This window comes from Chelonia mydas, chromosome 6 (assembly GCF_015237465.2).
Source record: "Chelonia mydas isolate rCheMyd1 chromosome 6, rCheMyd1.pri.v2, whole genome shotgun sequence".
Classification (NCBI taxonomy): Eukaryota; Metazoa; Chordata; order Testudines; family Cheloniidae; genus Chelonia; species Chelonia mydas.
This window is the reverse complement of record NC_051246.2, coordinates 111,046,392-111,071,869: the sequence shown is the minus strand read 5'-3', so window position 1 is coordinate 111,071,869 and position 25,478 is coordinate 111,046,392. Positions and strand designations below refer to the sequence as shown.

Below are 25,478 nucleotides of genomic sequence, written 5' to 3'. Positions count from 1 at the left end.
AACTTTAAGCAGGGACATCTTTTTGTTATGTGTTTGTACAGTGTCTTTCACAATTGGTTACTATCACAATACACAAATAATTCTTCTCCATAGAGGTGGTCACTTCAGAACAGGATTCATCACACTAGCAGGATTGTATGGAGAAGTCTGCACTAACACTACCCTTCTTTGGGTAAAGAAAGGTTGTCAGTCTCCAGCGCTGTGAACGTAAGTACTAAATTTACCACCTCACAAAAAATGGAAAGTAATGCAAAAAATAAGTTGTCATCGTGTAACTATGGTGAAATGGTCATGATAGCTGAACACACACAGAGATATGTATGTTAATGCTATTTACAGTCTGTGGCACTAAAGCATTTTTTATTTACAGGTTTTATAAAATAAATAGAAAGCATCTATTAAGGAAGCAGTTAGCATCCCTTGAAAGAAACAAAGAAATGTTCTATTTAGAGACTGTTCTGCTAATGCAGTGCACATCAGTTGCTGCAAAATATTTTTCTTCCTTTGTTTATCACTAACGACATCTGCTTGGAAACAGGACAGTAGAGCCTAACCCTCCCTATTGCAAGAAGTGTCACGTAACGAGCAAAAGAGTTAACACTGGCTTAAAAACTAACAGAATTTCCTCATTTTCAAAGGACACTAATAAATTTAAGCAGGGAAATGAAGAATTTAGGGAAAAGTCTCTCTGAGCCACTTTCACACTGCCTACAACACTGTTGTTAAAACATGCCCCTCTAAGGCTTTCACTTCCACCTTTAACAGATATCAAAAAGCAATACATACCCCACATCCAAACTCGCACTCTAGCACAAAACCTTAAAGCAACCTCGCTCACTTTTGTATCAACAGATCAGCTCATCTTACATCATACATGCCACATGTTTGGAAGTTGTTCTGCCTTAACATTGCTGATGTCACTGTTTACGTTTTGCGCTAGAATACAAGTTTGCACAAAATGGACCACTAGCAGAAACAAGTAGTAACAAGATATTAAAGGAAAGTCAGAAATTTTCTCCCTTCACCAAAACTGGTCAGTGTGGTTTCAAAACAACACAAAACTTAAGACTTCATTCTAATCAGAAAGGGAGAAATTCACTTATACTCACAGGGCTAACACAAGGCCCTCTAAACCACTTTAGCCCTCCAGAAAGATGCAGGCAGATTAGACACATAGACACATCAACTAAATTCCAAAGGTTAGTTTAGCGCTGGTCCTGAATAGGGATGTGTGGAGGGGGTTGAGTGAATATAGGATGAGGAGGGCTGCTGAATCTGAGAATACTGTGGCCCAAAAGCTGCTGTAAAAGGAGGAGTGGGGGTGATGGCGGAAGGGCAGCTGCATGGCCTGCCCGTGGGTTTTGGTGTGTGAAATCTAAGCCTCTCAACACTGCTTAGTCTTCCACACAAAACCCAATTACAACGGTTTTACGTGGAAAGAAGTGACTTTCACCCTAAAGTAGCATCTGGTCAAGCTGTGCTCAAGTAACATTTACACATATACCAACCTTGATTTTTTTGGCGGTGGAGGGCGCGCATTAGGAAATCTTCATTTCAGCTGTGATAGACAACAACTTATATTTTCATATAAAGAAAAGCCAACTTTTGGAAATTAAAGTGGGTGTCTATTATTAACTTACCCCTAAGAACGCCAAAACTTTAACAAAGATCATAGAAGGAAAAAAACAGATACCTTTTAAAGCTGGCAGTTTTTGGAGTTCTCGGTTATTGCTAACATTAAACCTTGAAGAACTCTGCCGTTTTTCCTTCTTCAGTACAGTCTGTGGAGCAGGTACTTTGATTTTAGATAATTGTGCTGGGGGAGGAGAGCTGTTTGTTTTTTTGTTTGACACCTGTTTAAAAAAAAAAAACATTTAAATGTAGTTGAGCTTGTTAAACAGAACATTCGAAAAACAGAGTTAGGTTAAAGGCAAGCTTGATTTTGCTAAAAACAGAATAAAATTCTAATGAACTTACTCTAGCTTACCTCTGACTGCATAGCCACCTACTTCCCTGCTCGCTCTTTCCAGTCAGTCGGTCTTGACTTTGCCACAATTCTCCAAAGATGTGGAATATCATTCTGTCACTTGTGTTGCCTAATCTATTTGGAACACTCTACTCCCCTCCCCCCACCCCATTTACAGGCATTTCTATAGTGTATGTATGTCACATTGCTTTTTTTCCCCACCCTTTGCCTGTCTTGTATTTTTAGGGTATGTCTACACTGCAATACAAGACCTGCAGTACTGCTGTGGCTAGCCTGGGTCAGTTGATTTGGGCTCACGGGGCTCAGGCTGCAGGGCTATAAAATTGCAGGGGGGTAGGTCTCCAAGTCCAGCCAGAGCCTGAATGTCTACATTGCTATTTTTAGCCCTGCAGCCCGAGTCAGTGCTTTTGCCATCTTGAAGCCACTGCCACCAGTCGCACTACCTGTATGCAGAAATCAAAGGATTTATTTGAACACTGCAAGTACCTCTCAGCACACACAGGCAGGACTTAACTTCCTCCCAGTTTCCCACTTTCTCTCTCCATCTTCCCACCCCCCAACCCCTCAAACCCCCAACCAAGACAACATAAAACATTAAAATTTAGCATTAAGATAAAGATAGACCACACCTCCACCAATAGGTAGTGCCATCTACACTGATCATTACAATATGTTTGATTCCAGAAGAGAATCCTTAATAAGGATATAATTTCTCTAAGAGTAAGAAGAAAAGGAGTACTTGTGGCACCTTAGAGACTAACCAATTTATTTGAGCATAAGCTTTCGTGAGCTACAGCTCACTTCATCGGATGCATACTGTGGAAAATACAGAAGATGTTTTTATACACACGGACCATGAAAAAATGGATGTTTATCACTACAAAAGGTTTTCTCTCCTCCCACCCCACTCTCCTGCTGGTAAAAGCTTATCTAAAGTGATCACTCTCCTTACAATGTGTATGATAATCAAGGTGGGCCGTTTCCAGCACAAATCCAGGTTCTCCCCCCCTCCCCCCCCCCCAGGAGAGTGGGGTGGTGGGGGGGAGAGAAAACCTGGATTTGTGCTGGAAACGGCCCACCTTGATTATCATACACATTGTAAGGAGAGTGATCACTTTAGATAAGCTATTACCAACAGGAGAGTGGGGTGGGAGGAGAGAAAACCTTTTGTAGTGATAAACATCCATTTTTTCATGGTCCGTGTGTATAAAAACATCTTCTGTATTTTCCACAGTATGCATCCGATGAAGTGAGCTGTAGCTCACGAAAGCTTATGCTCAAATAAATTGGTTAGTCTCTAAGGTGCCACAAGTACTCCTTTTCTTTTGCGAATACAGACTAACACGGCTGTTACTCTAAGAGTAAGGTAATTTTATGAGTATAACAAGAATTGATCTAGCTAGAGACATTACTGCAAACTTTTCAATGCTTTTTGAATTATCTGTACTGAAAAGGCTCTCAGATTTACATTTTTTTTTACACTAAAGTATACATGTGTGCAATTACAATTGACACTTCTCTGTAACAAAACAATGCCCAGTCTCCTTTTGCTATTTCTTGTACTGTCAAAGCGTAAAATTGCTTAAAAGACACAGATTCCTGACTTTGATAAGTGGTCAGACTAATACGGACTACAGCAGGAGTTAAAATGAGGTATATATGGTAGCCAGCAAAGTATGGTTTCGTATCAGCGTGAAGCTACAGCTGCAAGAAACCAGATTCAGTTGCATTTTCACTGGAATACTGTTGTCCTAAATTTTAAGCTACTTTTTGTTCACCTCTGCACACACTACAAAGCATTGCCTGCCCATCGATTCATTACTTTAGTGTTTTATGTGTGTGGTGAGCAATTCATGTAATCACTCACAGTCAGCAGCAACAATGAACTCTTATTTTGTTTGTCATGAACAGGAAAACTATAGACGAACTGTCTGCTATTAAAGAGAAAGCTGAACTGAACTCTGAGTGAATCCCTTCCTCTCTGGGCAACAACTCAGGGGTAGTAACAGCAGTGCCGCTGGTGAGCGCATTCCCCTACATAAAACTACAGCACCCCCACTGCATAAATCACACCCCTCTCCTCTTCAGCAACATGATCATTCAACCACCGTAGTGCTCTCACCTGCACTGCAGTCTCTCTATGACACTCCACAGGACAGGTGTCTTTCATAACTATGATCCAACAGGAACCCCCAGAAAGACAGGAGCACTGTCCCCTTCAAGTAGCAACTTCGACACGCTCGGAGTGTCAGATTGGAGGCGGTACCGATAAGGAGAGAACTGATAGTTGGCTTTAGAGGAGGCACACCTGAAGACTCCTCTGGAGCAACGTTGTTTGGAGATGAGCGTCTTCTCAGGTGCCGATGTAATGACAGCAAACTTGTCCATTGGCAGTCTGGCCTTTATAGGAGATTATTGAAGGAACCCACCTTGGTCTAGCACCGTAATGTCTACTGAATACACTTTCTTATGGTGTGAAAAAAGCAGGGTGTATGATCACAAGGAGGAATCCAGAACCTGATCCTGGTGTGTTGCAATTCCTTAGCCAGGTTGGGATTAAGACAGTCAAGGCATGTCTTAAGACATCATCCCATGAGTAGTTTGGCTGGGCTAACTCCTGTAGTCAGGAATGGAGTGAGATCTGGAGCAATGAGAAACCTGGCAAATCTTGTCAGCTAGTCACCTTTGATGATCCTTGTTACAGCATCTTTGGTTTTCTACAGCACCCATTCAGCCTGACCATTTGCTTGGTGCTATGGTAACAGCTTGAATGAGACTGCTTTTGGCAAAGTCCTTGAATTCATCAGAGATAAAAGCATTTCTCTTATTGGACACGATAGTATCTGGTAACACAAGTTAGGAATAGTTGACAAAGAGCAGTGATCATTGTATTACACATTTGTGATGAGATTAAGATCACTTTGAGCCATTTTAAGGAAGAGTCTACTATGATCACAAAGTTCTTTCCCTAAAAGGACCCCTCAAAAGTCAATATGGATTCTTGACCACAGTTTCCTGGTCAGCTCCCAGGGAAAAACTGAGGCTTTTGGTGGGTTATTTCAAGTAGGTTGATACATGCTACACTCAGACCTTGTCTACACTACCAAAGTAAGTCGACCTAACTCAGGTGAACATATAGTCACTGCAATAATTACCACAGTGGTTCATGTCCACACAATGCGCCTTCTATCCATGGTTTGCATCCTCCTCAGAAATGTTTCCACCAACTTAACTCTGTGGGGCATTGTGCAGCAAACAGCTGGAGCCCCGCTTCACCCTGGGGTCCTGCATGGGGTTGACAGCTGTGGGCCCCAGTTGTCAGCCCCAGAGCAGGGGGGCTCCACACAGGGCTAACAGCCAACAGGTGATGTAAGTAATTCAGTGTCAACACAGACTCTGCACCACCCTAACTACATCGACCTAAGCACTACTCCTCTCGCAGAGGTAAAGTGTAGTGGACAACTTACATCGGCGGAAACAACGTTGTAGTGTATGTACTTACATATGTAGGTCAATGTAAGCTGCCTTATGTCAACCTAACTCTGTAGTGTAGACCAAGTCTCATTTACAATTCTTTCTAGGTCAGCATCGATACCTGGCCACCAGACATAACTTCTGGCTAATGCTTTCATGTGCATAATTCCTGGATGTGCGGCATGTAACATATCTAAGGTGACAATGACCTCTTTCTGAAATAAAAACACGTCCCCTTAAGAGGCAACCTTTATGGGCATAAAGCCCATGTTGACAATTTAAAAATGGTTCGAACCCTACAGGCAGTTTCCCAGCTGGCCACCTATCCTCTCTACTCCCAGTTGAGTCAGCCATAAGTGGTGGGTCAGGGAGGGATTCCAAAACTTCAGCTGGAGAAGGAATGGCAAAATCCAGCATCTGTAGCAGCATTTGTCGCAGTGTGAGAGTGTTAGCGATAGACTTTTCTGGCTTGTAGACAGGCATGTAGTCATAAGCACTTAATAAGACACTCCACCGTTGCTTTCACAATGACATGACTGGAGGTGTTGACTTGTTATTGGAGAGAATTCCCAGAAGTGGCTTGTGGTTAGTACGAATCTCAACCACAGATCTATAGATGTATTTGTGGAATTCCTTGACTGCAGCAATGATAGCATGCACTTCTTCACGAATACGTGCATATTTTCTCTTGGTGGACTGGAAGGTTCTGAAATAGTAGGCGATAGGTGCCTCAGTTCCATCTGGCAAGGGATGGCTGAGAACAGCTCCGATGTCATAAGGTGATGCATCACAGATAATCAACAGCCTCTGTTAGTCAGTGGACAAGAACAGAGTCGGCCGCCAATAACTTCTTCTATGGAACTTCCTTGTCAAGAACGTAATGATGATGTTCAGCGACTGTTGCCTTTTTTAAAAGAACACTGGTAGAAGTTGAGCAACCCCACAAATGCTTGAAGTTCCTGTTTGGCATTTGGCTCGGGGCATCATGGATTGCTCACATCTTGTTTTCAGTCAGGTGGATACCAGATGCGTTGATGGGATAATCCAAGAAGGTTGCACTTGTAACTCCAATTTCACATTTTTCCTTCTTGATTCAAATGCCCGATTTCTCGAATCGGTGCAAGACTTCTCAAAATTGCTCAGCACGTTCATCCTCTGTTGATCTCGTAGCAGGACTTCCATATGGTACAGCATCAGGAATTCTGGAAAGCAGAGTTTCCATTAAATGTTGGAAAATTCTTGGTGCAACAGAAATGCCAAACTGGAGACACTAGACTCAAAATGACCTCAATGAGTAATAATGGTCTGCATATCTGCAGCATCTTTGTCAACAATCAGCTGGTGATATGCTTAGGGAAGGTTTTCCAAAGACTTTTCCTCCAGCCAGAACACTGAGCAGTTGGTTAACAGCAAGCACTGGGTAAAGATGCTGTTTGAGTGCCTTGTTTGAAGTGCACTTATAATCTCCATAGATTCGCATGTCGCCATTCTGCTCGACTACACATACAGTCACATAACTCATTTTGTAAGTGTAACTGGCTCAAGGATTCCCTGTAGTTCTAGCTCAGCATCAATCTTCAGACATAAGGGAAATGGTACATTCCAGATCTTCATGTTGATCAGCACAACTGCTGAATCCAAGTGGAGCAACACTTGTGGTCCTCGTAAACTTCCAATTCTTCCATAAACACTTGAGGGAATTTGTCGACTATCTGTTTTAGTCGTTCTTTGCTGATGGCATGGATGCTGATTCTCAATAGTGTGAACCAGTTCCTGCCTAAGAGGCTTTCACACTGACATTTTGGAATGATGAGAGGCAATCTTGCATGGAAAAAGTTGTAGCAAACATTTACATTACAGCTTCTGATGAAGTTAACTTTTTGTCCATTGTAGTCTCCAAAGCCACACAAGAGACTTGCCAATTTGGGAGTAAAATGAGAGGGGAAAAAAGACAAGGTCTCTTTGTTGACGCTCTAGAGCCTGAGTGGACTTCCATTTCGTACTCATGACCATTAATGAACACTGTTGCAAACATTTCAGAACCTTGAGAGTCTTTGTTGCTCTGAATACGGTAAAGCTTCTTGACATCATTGTTGAAGGAAGTGTTGAGTTTGGTTGACACTTGAGGAGGAGAATGCTTGCAATAGTCCTTTTGCTTCACACTGTTGACCTTGATTAGCAGACTCACACAATGTGACCTTTCTTTTTGCAGAATCGGCACTCCACATCTTTGAATCTACATGCAGAGCATTGATGCTGTCCTCCGCAGCCTAAACAGATGTTCCGACAATTAATCTTGTCCAACAACATTGTGCTTGAGTTCCCATTGTTCTGCTAAGTTTGTCAATGACAATCTTCTGATTGTGACAATGTTCATGTTGGTTGTCACAACAAAAATTTTCTCAGCGTGCAATGATGCTGTTTCAGTGGCCAGGGCCTTTTCCTAAGCAATGGCAAATGTCAAATTGAGCTCAGCAAGGAGATAGCCTTGAAGCACTTTATCCTGAACTCCACAAACAAGGCGATCTTGCAGCAGGTCATTGAGGAAATTACCAAAGTTACATTGTTCAGCATTATGACCCAGCTTGCAGCCACCTCAACAGCTTGTTGATTTCATTTATGCAATTGAAATCTCCAAACAGATGGCATAAGCAAGAAACGTGCCCTCAGCAAAGCTACAGTTTTGTTGTACATCTTGGGCAAATGAGGCGCAACAAATGACTGTACAATCACAGAATCATATGACTGGAAGGGACCTCGAGACAGTTAGGAAGTTTTTCTTTATGTTCAACCTAAGTCTCCCTTTCTGCAATTTAAGCCCACTGCTTCTTGTCCTATCCTCAGAGGTTAAGAACAATAATTTTTCTCCCTCCTCCTTGTAATAACCATAATGGCGCCACAGACTGTCAAGAGAACAGCCCGTTTCTTTTTGGGGTCATTGATCTAATTTCCTTCAAGACAATAAGAAAGTCTTTGTGAATAAGAATCCCATGATTCAGGTTAACTTACATGGAAGTCCTCAATATGTCCCAGTGTGGCCACTTCCAGTTGTAGGCAAACTATGTTGGTTCAGATTCCAAGATGGTGCCTTCAAACTCAAATGCTTGCCAGTCATATTTAAGATCACTATTTTCTATTGGGCACAATTTCAGATTCCTGCTGCTTGCCTTTAATCTTCAACAGGATCCCATCCTCATCACCAGAAAAATTAGGTGTTGTATTTGTGTGGTGAGGCACTAGTGTAATCACTCAGAGTCAGCAGCAACAATAAACTCTTATTTTGTCAGGAACAAGAAAACTACAGGCAAACTGCCCACTAGCAAGGAGGATGCTAAAGTGAACCCCAAGCAAATCCCTTCATCTCTAAACAGCAGCAGCACCCCTCGTGAGCACATTCCCTACATAAAACTACAGCTCCCCATCTGCATACATAATATTTAGACCTTTCCATTAATGTCTACTGAACATGTCTACTGACACAGCATATACAGACATAAAATTCCATTATTAGTATGTCAGAGCAGATACAAATTAAAGCATTCGGTATACTCTACTCAGAAGATAACCTGTTCTGGTGAAATATGCTCCACATCTGTGATTATGAGACACTCACAGACCTGTTCCAACATGAAAAAAATACAGCTACAGAAACATTTCTAAAGCTTGAGTTGACGTCATAAGTGAAAGATTCCGTGTATCATTTAAAAAGCAGCACCCATTCACTCATTAAAATTTGAGGAGGGTTTATTAGAATCATAAAACTGGAAGGGACCTCGAGAGGTCATCTAGTCCAGTCCCCTGCACTCAAGACAGGACTACGTATTATCTAGACCATCCCTGACAGGTGTTTGTCTAACCTGCTCTTAAAAATCTCCAGTGATAGAGATTCCACAACCTCCCTAGGCAATTTATTCCAGTGCTTAGCCACCCTGACGGTTAGGAAGTTTTTCCTAATGTCCAACCTAAACCTCCCTTGCTGCAGTTTAAGCCCATTGCTTCTTGTCCTATCCTTAGAGGTAAAGGAGAACAATTTTTCTCCCTCCTCCTTGTAACAATCTTTTATGTACTTAAAAACGTATCATGTCTCCTCTCAGTCTTCTCTTCTCCAGACTAAACAAACCCAATTTTTTTCAATCTGCCCTCTTAGGTGGTGTTTTCTAGACCTTTAATCATTTTTGTTGCTCTTCTCTGGACTTTCTCCAATTTGTCCACATATTTCTTGAAATATGGCGCCCAGAACTGGACACAATACTCTAGTTGAGGCCTAATCACTGCGGAGTACAGCGGAAGAATTACTTCTCATGTCTTGCTTACAATACTCCTGCTAATACATCCCACAATGATGTTTGCTTTTTTTGCAACAGTTTTACCCTGTTGACTCATATTTAGCTTGTGATCCACTATGACCCCCAGATCCCCAATATTTCCCTTTCCGCAGTACTCCTTCCTAGACTGTCATTTCCCATGTTGTATGTTTGAAACTAATTGTTACAGCTGTTTTTATTTAAATGATTTTAATAGATTACAGTAAGTTTAGCCCTTAAAGGTTGTCATAACATTAAATTTAAGATGCAAAGCAAGTTTATTTTAAAGAAAAAGATACTGAGGAAACATTTTTATATAATTGATTTTTATCCACCTTGTGAAGAGAACATCTATAACACAATAGTAGATATAGGCTATGGCTACACTAGAGCGCTTACAGCAGAGCAGCAGCAGCAGAGATGCAGTTGCGCCGCTGTAAACTCTCTAGTGTAGCCACTCTACACTGACGGGAGAAAGCTCTCCTGTTGACTTAATCAATCCACCCCCAAGGAGTGGCGGCACCTATGTCTGCAGAAGCTCTCTCGTCAGCATAGCACTATACACACCAGCACTTAGGTCAGTGTAACTCATGTCTCTAGAGGGGTGGCTTATTCACACCCGAGTAACATAAGTTATACTGACGTAAGTGGAGTGTAGACAGCCTAAGTCTTTAAATCCATCCCTGTATCTACACATTTTACAGATATAGGGACCTACGGCTGACTTCCTAAAAATTTTTAAGAAGGACTAACACAATTTTTATCACCTATTGTCAAATAACCCCTTTCAATACTAAGTACTATGGGATCCACTTTAGACTCAAAGTCATAGAACAGCTTAAAAATTACAAGTCTGATTCCTATATGTCACTGACTAACCTTTCTATACATCTAAACACAAAAGTTTGTCAGATGCTATTTCTGATACTGCCTTTATAAGATGCAGAAAAAAAAATTCTAGCTGTCAGGAAAGCTAGTGAGAATTAAACCTTTAGAAGACGGGCACTGTACCATCACAAGAAAAATGGGAACTTAATGAGAGGCTATATTAAAACCATTTGATGGTACAGTCAGGATGGACTGGTATTTAAAATCGTGGGTCAGTTTTGATTTCATAACGTTTTTCCCCCGATGTTCGTTTGTTCTTGTTGGTATGAAAACCAGATATTATTCAAGCAATTGTGATAGCTTGGTTTAGTAAATTACTTATTCAGATTTTTCATTTTTGTTATGTAAAATTGTAAGCATATCATATCTGAGACAATACTTAATGGAAAATGCCACTGTTTCTTTGATCAAACGCTGTATAGATATTAATTTTTTTTTACTTTAAAAATTTAATTATAGCAGTTTCAATATTTCTGTGGCTGTGGAAGAAGAAATTTGATTAAATGAGGTGTTGGTGGCAGTATGAGACATTTGTTTTACTGTTAGTTTCATATAGAAAATATAATTTTTTCAAAATGTATTTCTAAATTTTAGAATAAATATAGTTCTGCTTTTTAAAACTAGTGCTGTAGTCTTGAAATTATATGTGTAGACACATTTTTACCCCTCTTTGACCTAAAGAGTGCTTTCTTGTCCTAACAACTCTATAGCAGAGTGAACTGCACACGTTGAACTTTAACAGAATCTGTTATTTGAATGGATATAGTCTGGATTTGTGTTATTAACAGTAAGCGTATTATTAACAGGATTCTTCCCTACTAAAAAAACTTACTGTGTTCATTGTCACTGTGACTTTGGAGTTAGATTTGGCAGCTGTCAGATGGGGAAATTGCTCTCCTTCCTCTGTCAGGAAGGTGTGTGTACCTATACAAATTGCAGTTTCCAGCTTCCTTTAAATAAAGTCAGAGAAAAGCTCAATTTAAGTGCCAAGTTTCATTAAAATTATATTTACCTACAGCCCACACAGTGTAAGCAGATCTTGAAACTTAGCTAAAAGCAGAGTTTGCCCATTCTCTCCATCTTGCATTTGTCCTATTTTCGCCTGTTCAAGTGAGTAAGTGACCTTTAACTTTTTATTTAAATTACTATTTTTGAAACAGTAAAGTAGAACTCTGGCACTCCTAAGATAACTCAAGTTGTCTTTTTCTTAATGTTATTTCTAAACTGTAGTTTTAGAACTAAATTAAAACACAACCTTAAACTTGCTATATAATAAAATCAGCACTGATAAAGGAAATAACTTTAATATAGCAAATCATCATCCTGAAGGTTGCCAAAATACTTAAGGAGCTATATATTTTAGGGATTGATCACCCATTTTTGAAATGCAGCCACGTCTGGGGTAGAATGTACCAGCTACTCTATACAATAGGTGTGGGTTGTTTTTCTGGAGGGAAAACAAAGAGTCAAACTACAGGGAATTTAGATGGTCAGAATGTACTTGCCTATACTTGAAACAGCCAAGACACCCTAACACTCTTATTTCTGCATAAAGTTTTTACCACTAAAGAGGCTGGATTGTTTATTGACTCAGTAGTCATGTGAACCACAATAATTAGCAGAAGATATGAGGCATTTCAGAAGTGCACGTCTGATGGGATTAACCTGAGACTCTCAATCTAAAATCATGAGACCAACTGCTTGCCCTGAAAGGACTTAGTCCATCATCCTGAAGCAGTAGCAGGTTAACCAACTTCATTTGGTCCAACTGCTAAAAGTGAACAGACCTACACTGTAACAACATGTGTTATCAAAGTTGAAAGAATGATGAACCACTGAACTGGAAGAAACTGTTAAATAGCTGCATTTGATGACTGCAATAGCTTTTTCTTCAGATGTGTTGTATTCCAAGCTCTCTTGCAGAGTTCCACAAAAATCCATACTCTCTTCTCTTCAACATCCATATAAAACTATTTGAAGAGATAATGAGAGCTTACAGCCTCCTAGCAGCACCCATACACAGGTGCTGCTTAATTGTAAGTTGCCTTGGCTATTGCCTAATATTAGTTATTTGGAAGAGATCAGAAAATAAATAAGTCATTGGCTCAAGGTCAACTCAGGGAAGACGACAGCAGTTATTGCTAAGTGAAAGGGGATTCAGGATTCTTAGGGATTGAGTACTTTGTAAAATATCAGGAGACATTTCATACATGAATCCTATGCAATGCATATTTGTAATGAAGCTGAAGTTCTCAGGTATCTTTGGATATGTACTAGAGAATAAAATGTGGTGACAATTCAACCCATTGAACTTCTTTTCCCCCTAATTTAAATATATAAAAATCTTAAAATAGATGTTTGCAAATTGAAATGTAAATTTTTAGCAATTACATTTAAAAGCAAATTAAATTAGCCTGTAAAGAAATCTTACAATGAAAGCCAAAGTAGTTCACTCAAGACATTCTGACACTTATTTAACATACTGCCCTCATTTAATGTATTGCCCAAATTCAATATATAGTACACTACAGAACTGTAATTACAAATGTCACAATGCCATGTACTACAGTATCAATAATATTTTCATTCTTTATAATGGAGCCAAAGCCAGTATTCACATTTTTATAAATGTAAGTACTTTCAGTTTCTGTTGTACAGAAATGTTTTTGCCTTAATTGCTTTTGATTTCAGTTCAGCTAGCAGGTGCAAAAAGAATATTTTCTTCATTTGGACTACTGAGTTTCATTGAAAACTGAGAATCCAATTGAGAGTTGAAAAAACAGGAAAGCTTGTTTTCCCTCTTCCAATCGCTGAATAAAAACAAGGTATGAGAGCATGAAATCTACTAGGACTAAAATCTTGAAGGGCAAGGTGATCAGAAACAATCCGTTCAATCAACTAACTACAAATTTCCTTTGTTTAGTAAATCAATTTTAAATGTAAAATATGTTTCAATAAACTTTAAGGTTCTGGATACAGGAGAAAAAATGTAAGATAGTTTTATTTAACAAACAATTTTAGAATGCTGTTTTTCTGCAGTGAATTCCAATGTCCATCCAAATGCAGCTTGACAGAAACCAGGAGCCAAAACAAAACACTTAGCAACTAAGAAATGCCTCATTCATCATTTTCTAACATAATAAAATATAAAAATAAGAAACTGAATAAATGTATTTTAAGCAATTGCACAGTTTAAATAAATTTGAATAATTATAATGTACCCTTTGGTTAACTAAAGGCAACATTTAGCTGCAAATCAACACATTTTAATGGTTATATACTAATCAAGGAGAATGGACCTCTCTTTAGGAAAATAACTAACAAGTATTAATGCAAAATAAGATTGAAATAATTGATTTAAATCAAAGTTTCTTGCTTGCTGTTTTCAATCATAATTAACACTTATGATTTAAATCAATCCACCAGGACTCCTCATGTAGTTTAATTACACTTTTAGTTTTAAAACTTTTTGTTTTTTTGCTAAAATAAGGAGTATCATTCTGTACCCAGTTTAGAGAATCACACCTGACAGCTTTGAGAGTCCAAGCTCTAACATGGCCCATTTAAAACCACTTAGCATTTCCAGAGTTCAGACTCCACACTGTTGTTGATCTGCAGGGAAAGGAGCCAAAAGACTTTCAGACAGTTAATAGTTTAAACAAAATTACCAGATTAAAACTAGTAATACAGTATAGTACATGGAGTTTTACTACATTAACTTTGTTTAATGGAATACAAACTTAATTTCAGACACTGGTTAACCAAAAGAGGCAACTACCTATCACCTATACTAATTGCCTCCTTAGTCATGGACACTTTTACAAGTAAGAGAAAAATGTTCATAAAAATCTATCATCTTTCATACCTCAAAGAGCCTTATCAAGAAATTAAGGCAGCTAAAAATGTTTTTGGAGATATTCAGCAACATGGATTACACATTGACAAAAAAGGAGGGGACTTAACAAGATGTTAGCATTTCCTTTATACAAACTGACAATCCAGATTTTGATCAATTCACAAAAGTATAACTCCCCTTTCCCAAAAAGGCAACTAGAGTATGGTATAAACTCCCAAAAATACCAGTAAACACAAAGAAGTCTCGGTAGATTGAAAAGTACTTAATATAAAGAAGAAATTAATTTTCCTCTATGTTCTAGAACTGATAAAGACATTTTTACAGAAAACGCTCAGGAACAGTCCTAGCACACCAAATGCATTTCAATTTCATTAGCCACAAGAACAAGTTAACAAAACTGCCTCCTACAAAACGCATCTGTTAAAGAGTTAGCTTTTTATATATTTCCCCTTTTACTTTGATTTAGTAATTAAATGAATAAAATTGTTTTTCACGGTGCATCTGATGTGCTAAGATTCTTTCTAATCACGTGCCATTTTACATGTATTTTCAGAAATAAACCCCTATCCTGAAGCTATAATATTTTCAAAATTATATTTAGTGTCCTCAAGTTTTAACTGCAAAAAATGGCAAGTTATCCTAAAACAATAAGTGAAATATTTAATTTTTTTCTTGTGTGAATAAGGAAATAAGTAGTTGTAGATGAAGAGTTACATGCGAGGACGCGGGTAATGTACGCAGTTTGCATACAAAATACTTCTTTCATCAGTGGCTAACAAATGTATCAGTAAACACAATCACAGCAATGGAAGTTTTATTTTTCAAAATTAAGTCCCATTAAGTTTTTTGGGCCACCTCTTCTTAGAAATCCACCCACCAATACAGTAACTGTAAAAATTTTGGTAAAGCTGTTTTTTAATCCTGTGGAGCCAACCTTGCCAACAGCCTTTGTTGGTACTTGATACTTGAAACACTGGGAAATTGCTTACCTCAAAATCTCTATGCAAGAACCTATACACAGCCAGCTTTCCATGCAATTGTTATGGACTGCTCTCATTTCGAATTTCTGTTAACAGTAGTTCCTGTGAATTTCTTGGATTACTTATCACTATTAAGGCAATTAAGGTAAAAACGAGATTAAGTAGTGTTTCATTGAACAAATTCTGATATCAACTTAAAAACACAGATACAGAGGAAGCCAATCCTTCCCTTACCCCTTTCCCCCCAAAAAAGTCAACTAGAGTATGGTATAAAGTTTTGAAACTTGGACACTATCCAAAAAATAGTTTATATTCATATTCTCTTATGCTGAGGAAGAATCAGCATGAATTTTGTAAAAGGGAAATTATGCCATGCCAATCTGTTAGAATTCTTTTAAGGTGTCAACAAACATGCAGACAAGGATGATCCAGTGGATATAGTATAGTGTACTTGGACTTTCAGAAAACCTTTGACAAGGTCCCTCACCAAAGGCTCTTAAGCAAAATAAGCAGTCATGGGATAACAGGAAGGACCTCTCATGGATCCGTAACTGGTTAAAAGATAAGGAGTACTTGTGGCACCTTAGAGACTAACCAATTTATTTGAGCATAAGCTTTCGTGAGCTACAGCTCACTTCATCGGATGCATACTGTGGAACGTGTAGAAGATCTTATTAAATACACAGAAAGCATGAAAAAATACCTCCTCCCACCCCACTCTCCTGCTGGTAATAGCTTATCTAAAGTGATCACTCTCCTTACAATGTGTATGATAATCAAGTTGGGCCATTTCCAACACAAATCCAGGTTTTCACACACACACACACACCCCATACACAAACTCACTCTCCTGCTGGTAATAGCTTAACCAAAGTGACCACTCTCCTTACATTGTGTATGATAATCAAGGTGGGCCATTTCCAGCACAAATCCAGGGTTTAACAAGAACGTCTGGGGGGGGGGGGGGGGGGTCGGAAAAATCAAGGGGAAATAGGCTACCTTGCATAATGACTAAGCCACTCCCAGTCTCTATTCAAGCCTAAGTTAATTGTATCCAATTTGCAAATGAATTCCAATTCAGCAGTTTCTCGCTGGAGTCTGGATTTGAAGTTTTTTTGTTGTAAAATAGCGACTTTCATGTCTGTAATCGCGTGACCAGAGCGATTGAAGTGTTCTCCGACTGGTTTATGAATGTTATAATTCTTGACATCTGATTTCTGTTCATTTACTCTTTTACGTACAGACTGTCCAGTTTGACCAATGTACATGGCAGAGGGGCATTGCTGGCACATGATGGCATATATCACATTAGTGGATGTGCAGGTGAACGAGCCTCTGATAGTGTGGCTGATGTTATTAGGCCTTGTGATGGTGTCCCCTGAATAGATATGAGGGCACAGTTGGCAACGGGCTTTGTTGCAAGGATTTGTGCTGGAAATGGCCCAACTTGATTATCATACACATTGTAAGGAGAGTGATCACTTTAGATAAGCTATTACCAGCAGGAGAGTAGGGTGGGAGGAGGTATTTTTTCATGCTTTCTGTGTATATAATAAGATCTTCTACACATTCCACAGTATGCATCCGATGAAGTGAGCTGTAGCTCACAAAAGCTTATGCTCAAATAAATTGGTTAGTCTCTAAGGTGCCACAAGTACTCCTTTTCTTTTTGCGAATACAGACTAACATGGCTGTTACTCTGAAACCTGGTTAAAAGATAGGAAACAAAGGGTAGGAATAAATGGCCAGTTGTCACAGTGGAGAGAGGTAATTAGCAGGGCTGGGCCCCCAAGGATCTGTAGTGAGACCAGTGTCATTTAACATAGTCATAAGCGATCTAGAAAAGGGGGTAAACAGTGAGGTGATGAAGTTTGAAGACAATACAAAAATTACTCAAGATACCATATATACTCGATCATAAGATGGTTCATTTATAAGCCGACCCCTCCTCCCCCCAAGATGGATAAGTAAAAATGGAAAATTTTTATGACCCATTCATAAGCCGACCCTATAATTCAGGGGTCAGCAAACTTTGGCTCCCGGGCCATCAGGATAAGCCGCTTGCGGGCCGAGATGGTTTGTTTACCTCGAGCGTCTACAGGCACGGAGGTAAACCTAAGTAAACAAAGTGTCCTGGCGCACCAGCTGCTTACTCTGAGGGCCCGAACAGCAACTGGTGGGGAAATTTTTGGAGGGGGAGAAGCTGGGGGTCAGGGGAGTAACCCCTGTGACAACCCCCCACATGACCCCACCCCTAGCCCAGGATCCCCACACTCTCCCCAACCCATCCCTTCCCACCTTAGCTGGGGAGGATGTCTCTGGCCTGGCTGGAGCTACTCTGGCGGGCTGCAACCGGGCAGCACGGCTGCAGCCTGCTCTGGGAGGCGGGGCCAAGCAGCACGGCTACAGCCTGCCAGCCCCGGAGCTGCAGCTTCTTCAGATGCCGGTGGTAAAGCAGCGTGGCCAGAAGCGGAGAGATTCTGGCCCTGCCTCTTCCCTTCTAGCTCTGCTGGCTGCGCTGCCTCTCCTTGCCCCTTCTGTTTGGGGGAGGGGCTGTGTCCCGCCTCTCCTCCCTCTATACCCATTATACCCCTTCTCTGGTGCTTCCCTTTTTTACTAAAAAAATTTGGCTTATGAACGAGTATATACAGTAATTAAGTCCAAAGCTGACTGTGAAGAGTTACAAAGGAATCTCACAAAACTGGGAGACCAGGCAACAAAATGGCAGATGAAATTCAATGCTGATAAATGTAAACTAACGCATACTGCAAAACATAAAACATCACCCCAACCACACATACAAAATGATGGGGTCTAAATCAGAGATAACCATTTAAGAAAGAACTCTTAGAATCATCATGGATAGTTCTCTGAAAAAAAATCTGCTCAATGTGCAGCAGCTGTCAAAAAAGCAAAACAATGGCATTAGAAAAGGGATAGATAAAACAGCAAATATCATAATGCCATTATATAAATCCATGGTATATCCACACCTTGAATACTGAATGCAGTTTTAACTACCCCATCTCAAAAAAGATACACTCGAACTGGAAAAAGTACAGAGAAGGGCAACAAAAAATGATTAAGGTTATGGAACAACTTCCATGAGGAGAGATTAAAAAGATAGCCTCTTCATCTTGGAAAAGAGACTACTAGAAGGGGATATGATAGAGGTCTATAAACTTATGAATGGTGTGGAGAAAGTGAATAGGGGAAGGTGTAAACAAGAACAAGGGGTCACCCCACTAAATTAATAGGCAGAAGGCTGAGAACAAACATAAGGAAGTACTTCTTCACACAACACATAGTCAACCCGTAGAACTCACTGCCAGGGGATGGTGTGAAGGCCATAAGTATAACTGGGTTCCAAAAAGGATTAGAGAAGTTCATGGGGGATAGGTCCATCAATACTACTAGCCAAGATGGTCATGGATGCAACCCCATTCTCGGGTGTCCCTAAACAGCTGACTGCTAGAAGTTGGGATTGGACGAAGGTGGACAATCACTCGATAAATTGCTTTGCTCTGTCCAGTCTCTCTGAGGCATCTGGCACCATCCACTGTTGGAAGACAGGATACTGAGCTAGCTACACCACTGGCCTGACCCAGAACGTCCATTTTTATGTTATCTTATGTTTAAGGTGAGAAAAAAAATCCCAACAAACATACCATACCTGCTGTTTTAACAGCTAGAAAAAAGCTCAGAATATTTTTTTAAAACAAAGTGATCAGCCAAAGATAGCATTGCAAGCAAAGCATACAGCAATAGGCTTCTACATTTTAATTTATATGCCCTAATATTGACAGTAATTGCTATATTTAGATGTCTGCCCACTGCATTATTATGATTTTTGAATTTTTCAGGGGGAAAACTCAATGCAAAAAAATTAATAGTCTATTAGGCAACTACACATATATTTCGCATAATTATGATTAATAGATTAAATTGTTCTGACATGATTACAGTGAATGCATTAAACTGTAGAATAACTATCCAAACAGGATACTTTTATGCTACTGCAACAGTTAATGGTGACCTGCAAAGGAAAAAAAATGGGTTTGTTCTTTTTTTGTTTAAGATATATGAAGAAGCCATAAGCGAGCGAGCAAGCTGTGTGTATGTGTGGCTCACACACAAACACACACACTTACACTTAACATTAAAAATATCAGGAATATTAAAGTCAGGTTTCCTCTGGCTCTGCTATCAAAGGTCAGATATGGATTGAGCATCATGTAAACTCTCATCCCGTGTTTGAACTGTCAGAATTAAATATTCAGACTTCTCCACCCACACACAAACCTCTCCTAATGTTTCTCAGGCATTTGAAGTAAATTAGTATTAAACCAAAGCAAACAAAGGTACACCAGAGTTTTAAGTAGCCTAGATAAAGACCACTTTCCCTATCAGGTTGCACTTGTAGGGTATCTCTGTCATCCTACCAGTTCTCAATCTTCCAGGAAAAAGAGAATAGGATCATGCTGACCAATGTTCTCTCATTGTTTCCCTGTACTCATTTGCATACCAGTTGTCCTTGTCTTATATTTAGACCATATACTCTCTGGGGCAGAGACAGTCTTTGTTCAATGTCTGTATAGCACCTAGCCCAAGACTGGATCTCTAGGCACTATGGCAATAAAAATAAATAATAAAACTCTCCAACCTCAAGCTACAGGAGCTGAGCAGGATCTTCCCTTCAACTGTTGCTCCAGCAGCCACTGTGGTGCTGGGCACAGAACTGAGAGCAGGGATATTGTCTCTACTGTATCTCAGTGCTCGCCTCCTGGCAACCAGGCAGCACAGAGGAGAAAGAGGATTCAACCTAAAACTGAATGAAAAGTGGAGAGGAACAAGAAGTGGGGGAAAAAGTATACACACAACAGCATCCTCCCCACAAAACCTATAACTGAACAATTGAACCCATTATCCCTGAGTCTCAGCATCTCTTTGCTGCATAGCGATTAGCTCCGTGAAATCTGCTGGCAAAGTACGTGTCTCCATCCCCTCAAGTGGCAGCCGGTCCATAGATGAAATGAGCCTTCTACTGCTACCAGTGACTATTAGCTCAAGAGGCAGAGGACTGTGTTGTGGATTTAAAGATCTCAACCTTACCGATAACCCATGTGAGCAAACAATACTCCGCGTATTTAAAAAAAAACTTAGGAAATTACATAAACAACATTAAAAGAAGGTTAAGGTGACAAAGTCAAGTGTTCAAAAGTTAACAAATTCCAGAATTTGGTCTGTGTGTATACATTATGATATAGTAGTTACATGATCACATTACTTTTTCCAAAAGACTTCTGACTCATTAAGCACATAGGCTGGACAGTACTCTGGGGATGAATCAAGGTTGTGTAGTGAAAGCAACTTGTGTGTAGGATCCCTGCCTCGTTTGTTGAGGTTGGAAGGTGTGTGGTAAACCAAGCAGGGAAAGACAAGAAGAGAAAGTACGGTCTTATGGTCAAGGCAGCTGAATGCAATCCTGGAGAACTGGACTCTATCCTTGAATCTGCTACAGAACTGCTAGCCAAGGCTATTCAAATTACAAACCAAACCGGTCATAGGTAGCTACTGTGTATTCCTCGTACTCTAGGTACCCAACCTGAGACACCTGCGGTCAGATTTACCAACTGCACCTGATATCAATGGGAGCTATAGTCTGGAGTGCTATAAAAGTGCTATATGAAGTGCTATAAAACACAAAGCACTCTGAAAAATCAGATTCTAGGCTTTTCAAATTGGGCACCCAGAATTAGAGGAAACTTCTGATAATCTTTAATCTAATTTAATAATGGCTTTAATCTGTGCCTCAGTTCCCCATCCGTAAAACAAGGATAATGCCACCCACATATATCACAGGGGCACTGTGAAAGTAAATTCATGAATGTTTGTAAAGCACTCAAATGCAATAATGAAGCACCATAGAAAAGCCTATGAAGAAATATATAATTCTGTATTCACTGAAGCGTTTAGATGGTTTGCAATAAATTATGCATAGGGCCATGCATTAAATGATAAGAAATCACAGAAACTGTAGAAATGTAGGACTGGATGGGACCTCGATAAGACATCCAATCTAGTCCCCGGCACTGAGGCATGACTAAGTGTTATCTAGACCAAGGGTCTCAAACTTTTGTATCGTTGTACAAAAAGGTTTCAGTGATGTGGCCCTCGGGCCAATGTACTAGTCTGCATGTGGCCCTCGTGGTGATTTGAGTTTGAGATCCCTGACCTAGACCATCCTTGACAGGTGTTCTTAAAAGCCTCTAATGATGGAGATTCCACAAACTCCCTAGGTAATTTGTTCCAGTGCTTAACTATCCTTACAGTTCGGAAATTTTTCCTACTGTCTAACCTAACTCTCCCTTGCTGCAATGTAAGCCCATTATTTCTTGTCCTGTCCTCAGTGGTTAAGGAGAAAATTTATCGCCCTCCTCTTTAGAGCAACCTTTAACATATTTAAACACTTATGTCCCCACCCACCCCAGTTTTCTCTTCAACAGACTAAACAAACCCAGGTTGTTGGTTTTGGGGTGTTTATTTTTCTCAAATCTTTCCTCATAGGTCATGATTTCTAGACCTTAAATCATTTTTGCTGCTCTCTGCTGGACTTCCTCCAATTTGTCCACATCTTTCCTGAAGTGTGGTGTCTAGAACCAGACGCAATATTCCAATTGAGTTGTTATCAGTGCTGAGTAAACTGGAAGTATTATTTCGCATGTCTTGCTTACAATAGTCCTGCTAACATCCCAGAATAATGTTTGTTTTTTGTTTGCAACGGTATAAATGAATCAACAATGTAAGTTTGTGATCCACGATAACCCCCAGATCTTTTCTGCAGTACTCTTTCCTAGGCAGTCATTTCTCAATTTGTATTTGTGCAATTGATTATTCCTTCCTAAGTGTAATACAGTGCATTTGTCCTTACTGAATTCCATCCTATTTATTTCAGACCATTTCTGCGGTTTGTCAAGATCATTTTGAATTCTAATCCTGTCCTCCAAAATGCTTGCAATCCCTCCCAGCTTAGTATCACACAAACCACTAGTGTACTCTTCATGCCATTATCCAAATCATTTATGAAGATATTGAATAGAACCAGACCCAGACAAAGCTCTGTGGGACCTCACTCAATATGCCCTTCCAGACTGATTGTGAACCTCGGATAACTACTCTGAGTATGGTTTTAAAATCAGATGTGCACCCACTTTATGGCAGGTTCATCTATGCTATATTGCTCTGCTTTGCTTATGAGAAGATCATGTGAGACAGTACCCCAAGACTTACTAAAGCTGAGATGTACCACATCTACTGCTTCCCCTTCCCCACCACGCACAAGGCTTGTTACCCTGTCAACCAAGGATATTAGGTTGGTTTGACGTGATTTGTTCTTGACAAATCTATGTTGACTGTTACTTAACTTACCGTCTTCTAGGTGCTTGCAAATTGATTGTCTGATTATTTGCTCCATTATCTTTCTGGGTATCAAAGTTAAGCTGACTGGTCTATAATTCCCCGGGTTGTCCTTATACCCCTTTTTATAGGCAGGTACTATATTAAGACACTTCCAGTCCCTGCATTCCTTCCTGTCTTGCACAAGTCCTCAAGGATAAACACTAATGGCTGACATCTCTTCAGCCAGTTCCTTAAGTATTCTAGGATGTATTTTGTCAGGCTCTGCCAACTTGAAGACATTTAACTTGCTTGTCTAAGGATTTGTCTACACAGCACTTTTTTTGGTAACACTTTTGTCGGTCAAGGCAATGAAAAAACACCCCCCTGACTGACAAAAGTTTTACTAATGAAATGCGCTGGTTTGGACAGCGCTTTGTCAGCGGGAGATGTTCTCCCACCGGCAAAGCTACCACTGCTTATTGGGGGTGGTTTTATTTTGCTAGCAGGAGAGCTCTCACCTGCTGGCAAAGAGCAGCTGCACAGGAGATCTTACAGCAACACAGCTGTGCTGTTGTAAGTTACACAGTGTATACAAAGCCTAAGTAACTCTTAACTTGTTCTCTCTCTATTTTCGCCTCAGATCCTACACCACTTACACTGATGTTCACTGTTAATCATCCGATCTCTGCTAACCATTTTGGTGAAAACTTAAACAAAAAAAGGCATTTAACACTTCAGTCATTGATGTTTTCTGTTATTGCCTTTTCCTTCTCATTGAATAATGGGCCTACTTTTGTCATTGGTCTTCCTCTTGCTTCTAATGTATCTGTAAAATCTTTTCTTGATACCTTTTATGTCCCTATCCCGTTTAATCACATTAGAAAGGCCAAGGTGCACAATTTTGTCCCCTACATACTTGTATTTTTTGTTTTATACATATTTTCATCCTTCGTAATTTGGTGTACTTTCCTCTTTGTAATATGACTCTGAGTTTCAGGTCATTGAAGATCTCCAGGTTAAGCCAGTATGGTCTCTTACCATACTTCCTATCTTTCCTACACCTTTGCATAGTTTTCTCTTGTGCCCTTAACTATGTCTCTTTAAAAAAACCTACCAACCCCCCTAAACTCTTTTTTTTTCCCCTTAGACTTGCTTCCACAGGACTTTACCTATCAATTCTCTGAGTTTCCTGGTCTGCCTCCTTGAAGTCCATTGTTTTCATTCTGCTGTTTTCCTTCCTAACGTTCCTTAAAATCATGAACTATCACTTCATAATCACTTTCACCCAAATTGTTTTCCACCTTCAAATTCTCAACCAGTTCCTTCCTATTTACCAGAATAAAATCTAGAACACCCTCTCCCCTATTCACTCTATGTTCTGTAATAAAAAGTGGTCTCCAATGCATTCCAAAAACTCGTTGGATAATCTGTACCCTGTTCTATTATTTTCCAAACAGAAGTTTGGGTAGCTGAAGTCCACCACCAAGTCCTGTTCTTTGGACGATTTTGTTAGTTGTTTTAAAAAAAAAAAAGCCTCACTCACTATGACAGGGTCTCCAGGGTGCAACCTGGACTGCTGAGCATCCCAAAACTGGCGTTAGAGAAAATGGCATCCTGGGCTAACTTGTATTTTGGTTAATCTGGCCCCCCACGGCACAGCCCCCCACATTGCCCCAAACCCCCATGGGCTCCCCACCCCTGCACCTCCCGAGCCCACATGCGGAAACTGACCTAGATACACAGAAAAGATGGCACTGCTGCTCTCTCCCCCGCAGAACACTGCTCCTCTGCACACCCCCAGAGGGCTGGGACGGGGAAGGGCAAGGAGCAACATCCAGGCTCCCTGCATCCAGATCACTTTCCCCATCTGGGCTGTATAAGGGGAGGGCAGGAGAGCAGCAGCTCCTGATGCTTGCCTCCCAGCACAGCCCAGGTGGGGAAGTGACCTGAATGCATGGAGCATTTGGTATTTCTCCCCCCACCTCACAGTCCCCGGGGAGGGAAGGGGTGCAGAGGAACATTATGAGGAGGGGGGTGAGCAGTAGCTGTGTGTCACTGCTTGTCTTCCCTCCTTCCCCCATGTTCCTCCACCAGGAGGAAACAGGGACACATCTGGGCATACACCCCCCACCACCACCACCTATGCCAGCCAGGAGCAGTTTCCAACTCTACACCAGCTTCTTTCAGCATCTTCTTGACCCCGGCGGGCCCGTGTGCAGTTGCCTGGGTGGCCCACCCCTGAAGGCCAGCCCTGCCCCCTGATCCCACCAACTCTTTTTCAAAAAGTGTTTTTTTACCCACGAAAGCTTATGCCCAAATAAATGTTAGTCTTTAAGGTGCCACCAGACTCCGTGTTTGGTTTTTTGTTTTTGTTTTTTTACAGGTTACACAGACATCCACAGGCAGGGACACACCCAACTGAGTTACATGAATGATCTCCTAGTCACTCACGAACCATCAACAGAAAGGCTCCATCCAATTCCCGCCAGCTCCAGCCCTATACCCCAGGACTGTACCGTCTTACACTGCTCAAGGCCCCCCGGCAGTGCAAGTTCATTAAGTAGTTTGCCACTCCCTCAGTGTGGAATGGA

At 40.5% G+C, this 25,478-nt stretch overlaps 1 protein-coding gene across 3 annotated transcripts in view; it reads right to left on the bottom strand.

Annotated features, from left to right (window-relative positions):
* PPP2R5C (protein phosphatase 2 regulatory subunit B'gamma) overlaps positions 1-25,478 on the bottom strand; it is a 194,323-nt gene that overhangs the window by 159,578 nt on the left and 9,267 nt on the right. For all 3 annotated transcript variants that reach the window (XM_037900956.2, XM_043548548.1, XM_037900954.2), the window contains exon 3: positions 1,694-1,853. In XM_037900956.2, coding sequence (XP_037756884.1) covers positions 1,694-1,853 — 160 coding nt within the window. The remainder of the gene's footprint in view (positions 1-1,693; positions 1,854-25,478) is intronic.